The 15000-nt window shown below is 47.4% G+C and overlaps 1 protein-coding gene across 1 annotated transcript in view; it reads left to right on the plus strand.

Moving 5' to 3' along the window:
- The window catches only part of pld1b (phospholipase D1b), a 32385-nt gene extending 21070 nt beyond the window's left edge, over nt 1-11315 (plus strand). Inside the window, 9 exon segments of the mRNA XM_079754701.1 lie at nt 374-487; nt 980-1090; nt 2041-2129; nt 6479-6592; nt 7212-7261; nt 7663-7797; nt 8169-8322; nt 8807-8924; nt 9329-11315. Of these exon segments, the coding sequence (XP_079610827.1) occupies nt 374-487; nt 980-1090; nt 2041-2129; nt 6479-6592; nt 7212-7261; nt 7663-7797; nt 8169-8322; nt 8807-8924; nt 9329-9553 (1110 nt within the window). The 3' untranslated portion in view covers nt 9554-11315.
- Nucleotides 11316-15000: the final 3685 nt, after the last annotated feature.

Here is a 15000-nt window from a genome sequence, read left to right on the forward strand (position 1 = left end):
TCAGAGGTCATGCAGTTGCATCTTGGGTAACGGAGTAGAAGGGGGTGTTTACAGGGGAAGGTTGAACCTGATGTCAGTGGTCACTGGACTTAGAAAATATGGTCAAACAAAAGAGTTTATTCATGGCTGCTTATTGGGTAAAATCTCCAGTTATCAATTTCTTAACAATATTAAACTATTGTATTGCATAAATATATTAAGGTAAATACATTTAGTACAATGTTTTATCTATGAAACGTTTTTCAATGGAAATGTATCACATCAATGTTTTGACTGTGAAGCATCACATGTTTTCCCCTGAATAAAACCGTTTAATACTCCATGCTGATGTAGGGTGAGGGTTTTTAATCGGTCCATCCTTGTCCCTCCCCAGAAAATGAAGCCAAAGTATCGCGGGCTCACCTACCCCTTCCTGCTTCCCAAGTCCCACACGACCGCCGGGGAAATCCACTACCAGGTCCCCGACTGCACCCAGGCCAAAGTCCAGGTACCCAAGAACCCCTCCATGCTGGGCCCACCCCTCTCCCCCACACCATGTCCTGAAGCAGAAGCATCGGCTTCAGCCTTAGGGGTCTAGGTAGAGCCAGCTGGGTAGCTGTTGTCATGTTTAGTTAGATTCTTGGCTTCCTCTAATATTTTATTATACTAACATAGATTACAGTAGTGCATGCGGATTAACTTGGCTAGCATGTTTTATGATTGTATGATAGGCGGTTCATTTACTTAGCTTGTTGTAATGTTGTGTATGTGTATGTTGATTCTCTTCGCTAGCTGTTATGCATTGTATGATGGCTTATTTACATCGTTTAGATAAGTGTATGTAGATTAACTTGGCTAGCTTTTATTATGCTTTGTAAGATAGTTTACTAACTTGGCTTGCTCTAGTATTCTATTCTATTCATATTACACTAAGCATAATATGAGGTTAATAAAATGCTGTTGTCTTTTAAAAACACCTGCTTGCATCTCATTGGCCCAGGTCCTGCGCTCGGCGTGTGATTGGTCGGCGGGCATCAAGTACCATGAGGAGTCGATCCACAACGCCTACGTCCACGTCATCACCAACAGCAAACACTTCATCTACATAGAGGTACGGCTCAGAGGGACGCAGTGGGTCTAATGGGTTGGGTGGTGGGGATTATAATAATGATGGGATTATAACAATGATCAGCTCTGAATCATTTTCATCCCCATAACAAATGTTGTTTATAGATTCATAGTGTGGTCTAAAATAAATCTTGCCAACACTAATTATATAGTTTAAAAGTGAAATCAAATCCTTTCTAGCCCATTCCTCAAAGGTTGTCCCTCCTAAGAGAAGCCTCAGCCCAGCAGAATGGGAGCCACCCATTCAGCCACAGTCCTGACTGACTGACTGACTGACTGACTGACTGACTGACTTTATCAATCGGTATTATATTGAATAAACAGAAGGCCTAGTGGAGGTGAATGGAGGCCTGCCAGGGAGGAGCTGACCAGGTGGTTTCTTTAGTTCTGGACCGATGAGCTCTAGTTGTGTTTTGTGCCGGGAGTGAGTCAGAGCTTCCATTGTGTGATGGGTTGGGGCGGCCGGGTCAAGGTATGTGTGTGGCGTTTGATTCCCGTGCGAACGGTTCTGGGTTCGATACCCATTGTCCGCAGTGGAACCGGTAGGCGCCTTTTTGACCCAGACATCCTCGCCACCCTTCCCTGCTCCTTAATGACAGGAGTCTGAACTCAGAGCTAGCCCTGCTGGGCAAAGCTTGCCAAAGATTGACTAAAGAGTAAATAATCGCCTGACGTGTGTTCAGGGCAGTCCAGCGCTGTGGTCCGGAGAGGCGCGTTGCTGCCATGACGATTAATGAAAGCACTTAAGTGTTCCTCTGGCTCCTGTGATGTGCTTTAATGTCTTAATCAAGCGGGGAAGTTGGAGTAAACTTAAGGGTCTTTAATGGTCTTTAAGGGTCAAAGGTTGTTGTCTTGGGTCCAGCAGTGGCTGAGGACCTTGATTTAACCCGATTCCTTGGTGTTCATGGTGTTGGTCTGTGTTTTTGTCCCCAGAATCAGTTCTTCATCAGCTGCGCTGACAACCGACACGTGTTCAACAAGATTGGCGACGCCATCGCCGAGCGCATCATCAAAGCCTACAAGTAAACATAAACACGCATCCAGTCAGTCAGTCAGTCAGTCAGTCAGTCAGTCACTCACTCGCTGACTCACTCACTCACTCTCACACACACACACATGGCCCATTTAGACTTCCTAATGGCTAATGGAATAAGCTATTGATTGAACTGTTTAACTTGGCTCCTCTCAGGTACCAGTCTCTCTCTCTCTCTCTATACCTCTCTATCTCTCTCTCTCTCTCTATCTCTCTCTCTCTCTGCCTCTCTATTTCTCTATCTCTCTCTCTCTCTCTATCTCTCTCTCTCTCTCTACCTCTCTCTCTATATCTCTCTCTCTGTCTCTCTATATCTCTATCTCTCTCTCTATCTCTCTCTAACAGAAACATACACCGTAACACACACACAAACAAAAAAGTGCTACGCACACCTTTCCTGTCTGTGGCCCGTTGAGTGTGAGTTCTGGTTCTGGATCGTCTCTGTAAGCAGGGCAGCGGGCTGAGGAATCAGTGTGACCCGAGGCAGAATCACTCTGAGACATTCTACGTTTATTCAGACACACAAGCTGATCTACAGTTGGTTCAAGGGATGATCACGCCCCTGGCATGAAGAGTCTCAACAGTTATCCCCCCCCCCCTTTAGTGAGGGAACTGAGAGACTCCCAACCATCAGATAAGAGTGAAGCTAAAGAGACACGTACACAGAAGAGTTTGTTCACCACCGCATGCGGCTAACTGAGAGTATTTCATAGAAAACACCCAACAGTATCATCCTTGATGATACCGAAATATGTGAGTAAGTGTGTGGTGCAGAAGTAGAGAGCCTTCGGAGAAGGATGTCGTTAGGTTCTTGACGAAACGCGACGCAATTCAACAATTCCCCTCTTTTGCCGTAAAAGGACCACCTAGAAAAAAGGAGGGTTGTACCTCTTCTCTACATAAGGAAAGGAAACTAGAAAACAACAAATAATTGCCAAAAAATAAATGGTGAGAAAAAAACATACTGAAATTCTGTTCCTACCGTTCGGAGGCCTGAGCCTCCATCTTGGATCAGACTCCCCTCTGATCCAAGATGGAGGCTCGGGCCTCATAACATCAGCCTGTGTGAATTCCTCTTACACCTGCAGCCTTCCTACACCTTTCGTGCGAGGGACAGAGATAAGGCTATCTCTGCCGGGCGCATTCCATTATTTATGTTGTCGGTTACCCAATATAGGTCAAGGGGTTTAGAACCCGGGTCGCCATCTCTGTCTCTCTCAGCGTTATGTATGGTTTCAGGAGAAGGGTTTACGTTTTAGTAGGTTGTTGTGTCGCGGGGGTTCCCTGACTGTGTTGCTATGCCGACGATGTTGTTACATGATTATGTAACAACTAGCTATCTTTGTTGTATACGGGGAATGGGTTTACCTAGCGATTGCTAATCCTGGTTCTATGAACATCCTTACTGTACCGACAGTGATAGATTGTTCTTTCTCTTTCTTCTGACAAATGTAGTTATTGTAAGTCGCTTTGGATAAAAGCGAGTGCTAAATGCCCTGAATTTCATAGCATGGCTTTACAGGGAGGTACCCTCAAGGGCTATGTGCTGAACACCATCCATTCTGCCACCATGCGTCGTGGTGAGACTTACGTCCCAACGTGTTGATGAGATGGTCTCACACCCGCTGCTCTGAAACCACACCGCTGCCAAAGTGGACTGAAGTCATGTCCAAGGAGGGAAGTGTAACGCGAGTCAGTGTACGCTGCACAGAGGGTTTCACCGGCGCCGAGTCGACACGCCCTCAGCCCGTCACCTCTGCGACCTGAGCAGACATGTCTGACACCTGTTCCTCCCCCACCTCTCAACCCTGACCGCCTCTCCACCCCAACCACCTCTCCGCGCCTCCCCGCGTTTCTCTTTGTCGTCCCCGTGTCACCTAATGACGGGATGAGTCAGAGCTCGCAGTTCCTCGGCCGAGTCGTCATGACGACGGTGCCCGCCTCGGGTTTTCCCGCTATCCCGCCGGGGTTCGATTTCCGATGCAAAGGAACGGAGAGAGAGTCCTCTCTTCCACAGCGAGCTCTGCTGTCCTCTCCTGGTTGGCTCGAGGCGTTGCAGCAGTAGTGGTCAGTCTTTGTGAGGTAAACACGTCTGTTCTGAATGCCAATGAACCACCAGGCTTGGATATGAAATCCGTTTCAAATAGATTTAGCAGGAAAGCTAATCAATCGGTCAACATTGACCATGGGGGCTTTACAAAGGTTGGAGCCGATGGAACTGTCGATTCAGGATTAAGATCGTTCAGAAGAAATGCTTGAAAAATATTCAATGATTCATTCAACCAGGTGATTCATCCAAAGGTGGTTCACATTAGGCAAGGTGGATCTCTTTGTTAGTGAATGAAGTGTCGCTTGTATGGTTATGTGCAAATTAGTATGAGACTTTCAATCTGGGTTTAATAGTTTAGAATAATAGAATAGTAATAGAATAATTTGCATATAGCTTTTGTTCAGCTTTTATCTTGCCACATCATCTACCACCTTAGGGCATTTGAGTGTTTGCCATTGTTTTTAGTTTGATCCAGTGCCTTTCTGACCGCGTTAACTTTGAGACTTCCCATTCCCATCTGCCAAAAGGAATGGATCCTTCCCCATGAGATTCTAAGCCACAATTATTATTCCTATGATTATTCCGTGATTGTCTCTTTCTCTTCGTCGATTACCTGTCCATCATCTGTCATCTGTCAAACAATCATTTGGTCATCTGTCGCCAGGAAGATATCGCTCTCAAACCCGGTTTGACTCACTGAAACTCCAGTTCAGGACATCTCTCTTTTAAATCTCTGCCTGTCTGAGAACGCAGAGCACACTGAGTTCTACGCCTGGACTTTTTTCATCCAGAGTAAATAGAGCAACAATCACGTCCTTTAAACACAGTGCTACCAAATCCCTACCGCCCCTTCTGCTGAGCTCTACACAGAAGAGTCCCTTATTTACGCAACACTCCTTCTTGTCTGATGGGTTCCTCAGAAGTGTCTCCTAACAGGCGAGAAGTGAATACCAATTCCTATTATTGAATAAGAAGGTTGTGACTTAACTCAGTCCTGTACCTCTGAAGGCAGATTGTTCTGCATGCGTTCTGTATCAGCGTCGTCTGATGTGTGTGAGCTCTTTTGTTCTGGATCGTCTCTGTAAGCCATGCCACCAGCTGGGGAAACAACATGACTCAAGGTAGTATCTCACGGAGAGACTCAACTTGTGTTCAGATACATGAAGCAAACATACCGCGCGTACAAGGGACGCCAAGTATAGACTCTCGGTTAGGTTATCTTCCACAGGTGGAGAACAATATGTTCATAGAAATGTACACAAACGATTCTATAGAAAACACAAGTAACGTAGTCATACTTGAACTCTAACCACATATGTAAGCAAACATATCACCTGGGGATAAGATAACGTTTAGCATTATGCGTTGATCCTTTGGGGAAGATGTTGGTGAAAAATCACGCATCAATGATCCTGAATAAAGACAAAAGATAAAGGAACTGAGGCTGTGGGGTGTGGCGTGTGAATGTGGTGGACGGGATCTGAAGCTTAGAAATTAAATAGTGAGATTTTCTTTCAAACATATAAAGAAAACCTAACCCTAACAAAAAATTATGAAATGAGAAAAAAAAAGGTTTTAACTGAAACAAACATTGGAACCTTGAGCGTTTCTAGGATGTTAGCGTAGAATGTTGGGCCGCATTTTGGAATGTGTGTGTGGATGTTAACCACAATGGGGTGTCCCTCCCATTATTGGAAAGGGATTTTATTCCGGGTTGGGGGCGGGGGCTTGGTGTGACCGGGCGTCCCGTTTATTTCTCAATAATGGTACGCCCTGCAGTGGTTTTTCCCGCCTACGTCACCGTAACCAACAATGGCTTTCAGTATTAGTTTCATTGGTGTATAGCATTACTGTTTATTTATCAACCTGATCAGCTGAAGTTTGAATATTCGCCCGCGGTGCTTTGAGCATATTGTCTCCACGTTGTCACGGAAACGTCCGCTGGATTGCTTTTGGAAACTGTGAAAAGTCGTAGACGTCCCGTTGCACGTTGTCATTCAGGACAACGCTCTATTCGACCAATCAGAAGCGAGCGCATGCTGCCCCACAGCACTGTTGGATACTCGATTCTGATTGGTCGAATAGTTGGTGGGCGGGTATGTGTGTGCATGTGACCGCATGTTACGCCACAGCGCTGTTGGATACTCGATTCTGATTGGTCGAATAGTGCATTCTGTGTTTTGTTTTTTAGGAATCTGTGTGACTAACGTGTGTGTGTGTGTGGCGGTGTGTGTGTGTGTGTGTGGCGGTGTGTGTGTGTGTGTGTGGCGGTGTGTGTGTGTGTCCAGGGAGGGGACAAAGTACCGGGTGTACGTGGTGACCCCCCTTCTGCCCGGCTTCGAGGGGGACATCAACAATGGGGGGGGCAGCGCCATCCAGGCCGTCATGCACTTCAACTACAGGTGTGTGTCTGTCTGTCTGTCTGTCTGTCTGTGTGTGTGTGTGTGTGTGTGTGTGTGTGTGTGTGTGTGTGTGTGTGTGTGTGTGTCCGCACGCGCGTGCGTTTGTTTGCATGGGCGTTTAAGTGCGTGTGTGTTTGCAGGGTTGTTTGCGTGTGCATGCGTGTGTGTTTGTGTGTTTGCACTGGTGTGTGTGTGTGTGCGCGCGTCGGTTTGTGCGCGTATGTGTGTGTGTGTGTTTGCACACGTGTGTGTGTGTGTGTTTGTGTGTGTGTTCTGTTCATATATGTGTAATCCTTTAAAGCGTAACTTTATCAGGTAAAGATGGTAAGTAAATATCCTGCCCTTCCCAAACACACGCACACGCCCACACACATACACACACACACACACACACACACACACACACACACACAAAGGCTTGTGTTGCCGCGAGCAGCCGTGTGGGAAAGGTTGTGTAACTATTAGATCTCTCTCTCTCTCTCTCTCTCCTCTCCCTCTCCCTCTCTCTCTCTCTCTCTCTCTCTCTCTCTCGCTCTCTCTCTCTCTCTCTCTCTCTCTCGCTCTCTCTCCCTCTCCCTCTCTCTCTCTCTCTCTCTCTCTCTCTCTCTCTCTCCCCCAGGACTATGATTCGAGGGGACTGCTCCATCATCTCCCAGCTGAAGCGAGAGAGTGAGTCCACACTGCACCACGCTTTACTGTCAGGATACGGTTGCTGGTTTGAGTTGTGTTCTACTGGTAGCTCTTTGCTCCGCCTGTGAGCATGGCACCAGCGTGTCGGAGCTGAAGATCATGGAATTTTTCTCTCCGGCCTCCTGCTCCTCCTTTCTCCTCCTCTTCCTCTCTCCCCCCCACATAACTCCTCCTCCCTCTCACTTTCTCTCTCCCACCTCCTCTCCTTCTCCATCCTCCTCCTCCATTCTCATCTTCCTCCTCCTCCACCTCCTCTTCCTCCTCCTCCTCCCTCTCCTCCTCCACCTCCTTCTCCTCCTCCTCTACTCTACTCTTCCTCCTTTTCTTATCCCTTCTTACTCCTCCTCCACCTCCTTCTCCTCCTCCTCCTCTCCTCCCAGTGGGCGACCAGTGGATGAACTACATCTCCATCACTGGTCTGCGGACCCACGCGGCGCTGGAGGGGAAGCTGGTGACGGAGCTCATCTACGTCCACAGCAAGATGCTCATCGCCGACGACAACACCGTCATCATCGGTAAACCGAAACGGCCCCCATCTCTGCCCTGCCGAACCCGACCCCATTCTTAAAGGGGTTCAGTTGTTCAATTGATACCCAAAAAATTGAATAATAAAAACACAAAAAATAACTAACTAATAATCAGTTGAACTATGGCTCAATGCAGTCCTGATTTATATATTCACTATTATTATCATTCATGTTATATTACACATACTATTGGACTACTATTTCAGAGATTGTTTTTGTTTATCGAAAGGACGATAAATGCGAACAATATTTAACAAAATGCGCCAAACGTGTAGTGTTATGGCGCCCTCTCTTGTGATTTTCCGAACTGCCTCTTTCGGCGCACTTCCGCTTCATGACTCTCGCTCCACGTCTGCTAGGCTCCGCCAACATCAACGACAGGAGCATGCTGGGCAAGAGGGACAGCGAGGTGGCCGTCATCGTGGAGGACTCAGAGATGGTGGCCTCGGTGATGGACGGAGAGGTTTATCAGGCCGGGCCCTACGCCCTCAGGATACGGCTGGAGTGCTTCAGGTGGAGGACATTAGATTAGATTAGATTAGATACATTAGAATAGAACAGCGTAGTACATTACATTAGATCAGGTGGAGTACATTAGATTAGTTCAGGTGGAGTACATTAGATTAGTTCAGGTGGAGTACATTAGATTAGTTCAGGTGGAGTACATTAGATTAGTTCAGGTGGAGTACATTAGATTAGTTTAGGTGGAGTACATAAGATTAGTTCAGGTGGAGTACATTAGATTAGTTCAGGTGGAGTACATTAGATTAGTTCAGGTGGAGTACATGCGACTTGATTAGGTTGTGTTAGATTTAATGACTTACATAATATTGGATTATATGATAAATTATATAAAGTAAATGATTGTATTGTGGGTGCAGATGCTAAACAATGTCTGAAATGTAAGAGTTGCGTTGTCATGATGTGTCACTCTAACAACACTCCCTTCTCTCTTCCTGGTTGTTGTCCCTTCTGCCCTCTGATTGGCCAATGACAGGATGATCCTGGGGGCCAACACCGACCCCTCCATCGACGTTTCGGACCCCATCAGTGACCACTTCTACAAGGAGGTGTGGATGGCCACCTCCGCCCGCAACGCCACCATCTACCAGAGGGTGCGCCGGAGAGCCCATCACACACACACACACACACACACACACACACACACCCCCACACACACACACACGCACACATGCACACGCACACACACACTGTCTGTCTGTCAGCCATTATGTTGCATGATATTCATAATCTCTTCATTTTGATTGTGGTTTGTTCAGATCTAAATGAGGGAAGCTTAACCAGCTGTTATGTATTCAGTCTAATTCTATTTTCTTCTCTCTTTCAACTCTAACCCCATCTGTCTGCCTGTCTGTCTGTCTGTCTGTCTGTCTGTCTGTCTGTCTGTCTCACTCTCTTTCTTTCCCATCTTTCTATCTATCTACTGTCTTGTCTCCTAACTCTCTCTCTCTCTCTCTCTCTCTCTCTCCCCCCCCCCCCCCCCCCCCCCCCCACCCAGGTGTTCCGCTGCCTCCCCTCCAGTGACGTGCGCTCCATCCTGGAGCTGGAGGGCTACCTGGCCAAGCCGGGGCTGGAGAAGGAGGACCCGGCCAAGGCGGCCGAGGAGCTGCTCCGGGTCCGAGGCTTCCTGGTCCAGTTCCCCCTCCAGTTCCTCGCCGAGCAGAACCTGCTGCCCCCCATCGGCTCCCGGGAGGCCATGGTACCCATGGAGGTCTGGACCTGATCTGGACCTGGACCTGATCTGGGTCTGGACCTGGTCCCGGTCTGCACCTGGCCTGGACCAGGTCTGGGTCTGGTCCTGGACCAAGGCTGGAGCTGGTCTTGACCTGAGGGGCCCGTGATGGACGGAGACACTATATATCTAGAGACATATTTACGTTTACAAAAGTACATATAAGAAGGAAAAGTATGTGAAGAAAAGAGTAATACAAGGAATCCTCTGTGTGGCAGAAGAACTGTCTGTCTGTCTCTCTCCATTTCCCTCTGTCTGTCTGTCTGTCTGTCTGTCTGTCTGTCTGTCTGTCTGTCTCTCTCTCTCTCTCTCTCTCTCTCTCTCTCTCTCTCTCTCTCTCTCTCTCTCCGTGTCTCTCTCTTGCTATTCTTTGACCCTACACTGTTTTTATTAACACTATGCAACGTACGGAGCGCTGCTGAACGCAGCTCTGGGACTCTGTGCTGTTGGAGGCTAACGGCTAAAGACTGGCCTGCATATCGACACTAAAGGGAGGACATAGAGGCGGACCCCGGGAAGACGGGGAAGTCTGTCCACACACCTGTCTGCCCACACACCTGTCTGTCCGCTCCTGACCAGAGCCAGCGAACAGGGGGGACCAACCAGTCGGCCCACTGATAATTTTTCATATTTTTTGTCAAAACAGAAAACCCTTTTGAAGTGCCAACGACGAGAGATGATTAGCACCAGGCGACCGCTAACGCTATCCAGGATGCTAGCACTATCCTAGCCTGATGCTAATGCATTACATATCTCCGTTCCTCACATTCCATTCCTTTTTTTGCCTTAAAGAAATTACCCAGCCACGCCTGGTATTTGTAGTCCATATCCTTGGCCTGTCGGAACTACATTTACCAAGAGACTTAACGCATGGTGATGATGAACTTGTTCCAGCTGCTAATTCAGCCTATTTGGTGTCTTCCTATTGGTCAGCATGGGCTGCCCTATGGTGGAGCTGCATGCGATGTTAGCTGGTAGCATGCGAGCTACCATGAGGCCACGGCCGTTATTGATGCTATAGCATAAAGTTAGCATTGCTATGCTAGGCAGCGTTGCTATTGAGTTCATGTTTAGCTGCTATCTTATAAGCTAACAGCTGCCATTCTTCTTTACTTTAAAACCAAAGGATGCTGTTATGACCCATGTGCCTGTGTAAAACGTTTGATTTATGTACTGTATATTCCAGATGCGCAAGAATAATATAATATAATTAATTCTGGAAACGTCGGTTTTCAACTTTGTTCTTGCTACTCGCGCTCTCTCTCTCTACCTCTGTGTCTCTCTGCCTGCCTGTTGCCTTGGTTCTCAAATTAGGTTTCTCGTTGGATGGTCCAATTTGCTTAATGACCCGACACTACCTATAGGTATATTTATTTATATATATTTTTTTGTCATAGTTAATCTCTTATTTTGGCTCTCTAGGATCACAACCCAAGTAGGACTGTTAGTAGAATAAGGAAACGGTCACTCTTTTGATTATGAAATCCTTTGCAACACTTGATTGCATATTTTGTGTTGCATCACTTCCTGTGTGCAGTAGAGGGCGGGACCATGAAACAGGACAGGTTGAACGCCATTGTCTTGTCCAGTTATTTCTCTATCTCTCTCTCTCTCTCTCTCCTAATCACTGTATTGCACTTTCTTGGGAAATAATTTTTGTTTTGTCGCAGGCCCCGCCCTCGCATGAGAGCGACCGCACCATTGGTGGCTTTGTCTCTGTGCAATGATCCATTAAATGGAACGTTGACATCCATTCGCTGACTTGGTTGTCTCTCTTACACTTCCTGCAGCTTTTTGACCATTTATGGGCATGTGTTATCCTATACGCTCATTATACGCTCACACGGCGCACTATTCGTTCACTATACGCTCACCATACGCTCACTCCTCACATTATACGCTCACTCCTCACTATAAGCTCACTACTCGTCATAAGCTTACTACTCACTTTACGCTCACTATACGCTCACTACACTTTACGCTCATTACTCACTTTACTCTCACTACTCACTATACGCTCACTCCTCACTATACGCTCACTCCTCACTAGCATGTTGACTGACATAAACCCGAATGCATACACATAAACACACATACACTGTTTATGCACTATATTATGATAATGTGTGTATTATTGATTAAAAAATATGCTTACGCAGTGCCTCTGATGATTAAAATGTGAGCACAAAATGTATTGACAATGTATGTATTCTTCTTAACTTTCCCCCAGCTCAATGGGGCGGTGTTCGTAGCCCGCTCTGTCGAGGCAGATGGATCAGGGCACTGTGGTCTGCGCTGGTTCCACTGGCACACATTGTCAGACGCTCCCTAGCCCCAGGGTTCATTGACGAATCGCACTGCTTAGGGGGTTGTGACAACAATTCAGTCGAACCTCAAATCGAATCACGGGGAGGACGATCTTCGTCGCTGCATACGAGTTTGTCTCGCGATGGTGACAGCCTCTAAACGCCCCCCCGTTCAGCGTGTTGTGACACCCCTTAATCAAACTAAAGGGCCTGAAGGCCGGCAGTCACTTCACATGGACGCTGAGATGAGTGGGCTTGACTCATCTCTGGTCTCGGCTATCGGGGTCTGAACCGGCTCTGTGCTCCGCTCCTCTGTCTCATTCATACGGCGGCTCTGGGAGACCGTATCCGCGGAGGGCAGGGGGGAAGCGGAGGTGTCAATCTGGCGCGCTGGAGGAAATTGCTGAATGTGTTCTTCCATTTGATGCCCCGTTTATCCTGGCCACAGTCTCTGTGTGAATCTCTCCACCGCACCCCCCTCTCACTGCTCTGTCTGAGCCCTGTGTCTGTGATCTTACCAGGCTTGTTTTAGTCTGTCTGTCTGTCTGTCTGTCTGTCTGTCTGTCTGTCTGTCTGTCTGTCTGTCTGTCTGTCTGTCTGTCTCATTCTCACTTTCACTGTCTATCCCTCTCCCTCCCTCCTCTGTCTTTCTGTGTCTGTCTGTGAGTCTCTCTCTCTCTCTCTCTCTCTCTCTCTCTCTCTCTCTCTCTCTCTCTCTCTCTCTCTCTCTCTTCTCCCTCGTACATTTTCAGTGTCTCTCTCCCTCTCTCTAGTACATCTTCAGTGTCTGTACCCCTGGAGGTTAACTGGATTTGAAAGGAGAAGACTCAACCAATCAATGACTGCACTCAAACATAGAAAGACTTAAGTAATCAAACGAATAACCTCCGAAAAGACTTGACAAATCAACACCACATTCAAAGATAGATCTGGTAGAGTGACCCAAAAGAGATAGCGTGTGTGTGTGTGTGTGTGTGTGTGTGTGTGTGTGTGTGTGTGTGTGTGTGTGTGTGTGTCTGTGTGTGTGTGTTTGTGTGTTTGTGTATGCATTGCTGTTTGATGAAATGTAGGCTGACTTAAAGGGATTATTTTAATGCAAACTAAATTAAATCACGTAATTACAATGGACTACATTGTTGGTCTACAATATTGTATCTCTCTCTCTCTCTCTCTCTCTCTCTCTCTCTCTCTCTCATCTCTCTCTCTCTCTCTCTCTCTCTCTCACACACACACCACACCTTTGGAATGTGGACTGAAATTCCTGAACCATCAAACTTTAAATTCCTCTATCTGAAGTGGTACTTTTGTGTATGCGTGAGAGGGAGAGGGAGAGAGAGAGAAAAAAATAGGAGTCACGCAGTTATATTGCCAGGCTTAGGGTTAGGGTTAGGGTATCTCTTCATGACGGGTTAGGGTTAGGGTTAGGGTTAGCTCTGATCAAATTGATCGGAGCGTCTCTTCATGACTCTCCGATCAATATTAAGTAGCCCGTGTCCATATCCTATGGATCCATGCGACAGTTCTGAATTATCCCACCAGGTGGCGGCATTGAAGACATAAACTCACTATGTTTGGATTTCAATTATTTCCATTGAAACTTTTTGAAACGTTTTTCAAGTGATTTTCAAAGTAATTCGGAAAAAAAGTGATCTTCCCCCTAGCTGATTATTTGTAGTAAGTGCTTACAAGGCCTAAGAATTACAATGGTACTCGTATCTTAACTTAACGCATCTTAGGGCCACAGGAAGGTCATCCGTGAGCCGTTCTCACCTGCGTGTCGGAGCTGCCTTTATTCTGGAACTAACCCTCAAATTCTCGCACACTGAGACCCAGCCGTATATCACCGGCTAGGACACTGTTTTAAGAAAAAACAACAACTGATTATATTTTCTGTATGATTTTATTTTAGGCTATTGATCATTAGGTATTAGAGATATAATATCTCCCCTGAAGTTACCACCATGAAGACACCGAACCAAGACTTCACGACGCGCTTCACTTCCGCGTCCAGCATGATACGAGCTCGTGATTAATCTTCGCAGGTATCAGGGAGGTGTGTATCGATCCGTCATGATTAGATTCGCGATAGCACAATTACTTGGAAGACGCCTCTGGCGGTGTGATCAATGCACCGCGAGGTCGACGCACACACCGCGGAACGGAAGATGCTGTCCAAACCCCGCAACAAATCTGTGTGCGTTTCATTTTTTATTTTTCTACTAATCAAGCTATTAGGTTTTAAAGTAAATTGCCGTTTCGTGTTGTTTTTAAATAAGTCCACTCGGATCACCCTTAAGTGTGTGTCATAGTGACGCCACCATTGCCCTATAGGTGTCACTAGATATGAAGGTTCCGCGTGCAGGTGACCTTTGCGTGGAAACGCAACCAGCAGCATTAAAACAGGATTACAGACTGACCGTCATTACGCACACGCACACGCATGCACAAACACACATCGAAACACACACACACACACACACACACACACACACACACACACACACACACACACACACACACACACTGCACAAAGGTGCGTGTGTGTGACATAGTGGGCGGGGCAGTCTCGAGACCCGCCTGCTCACCGCTCACCGCGCGCAGGCCACTCCCGGGAAGCGCTCGAGATCGACACAGAGCGAACGCGATTCCGGGAGCGCTTGTTACACGCGTGTGTGTGTGCGCGCGCGCGTGAGAGCTCTTATTCCTTGTGCACTCGTGTGCCTCGAATGTCCTCTCTCCAGTTGCGTGTGTACATGTGTGTGTCCGTGTGTGTGCTTTTTCCGCTGGATTGTGTCGTTGCCACCGTCCACGGCATGTAGCACCTGGACCCGCGCGTGCATTGGCTCCCTGCGGTTTTTCCGGTGTGTGCTGCACTTCTCCTCACGGATTCTAACGGAGGAAGAGGAGCGAGAGGAGGAAGAGGAGGAGGAGGAGGAGGAGGAGGAGGAGGACGGAGGGAACGGGACGGATTGTGTGTTCGAGGAAGAAGAAAAAAAGCATCGTTTTGGTTTACATCGTGTGTGTGCATCTGGAGAGGATAGGGGGAGTGGGGGGGGGGGGGGGGGGGGGTGGGTGGGAAATTAACCGGGGGGGCAGCACCGGAGAGCCGTGTGTGCAGCTTCCACTCGGTCG

Source organism: Pollachius pollachius (genome assembly GCF_949987615.1).
Source record: "Pollachius pollachius genome assembly, chromosome: 17".
NCBI classification, from domain to species: Eukaryota; Metazoa; Chordata; class Actinopteri; order Gadiformes; family Gadidae; genus Pollachius; species Pollachius pollachius.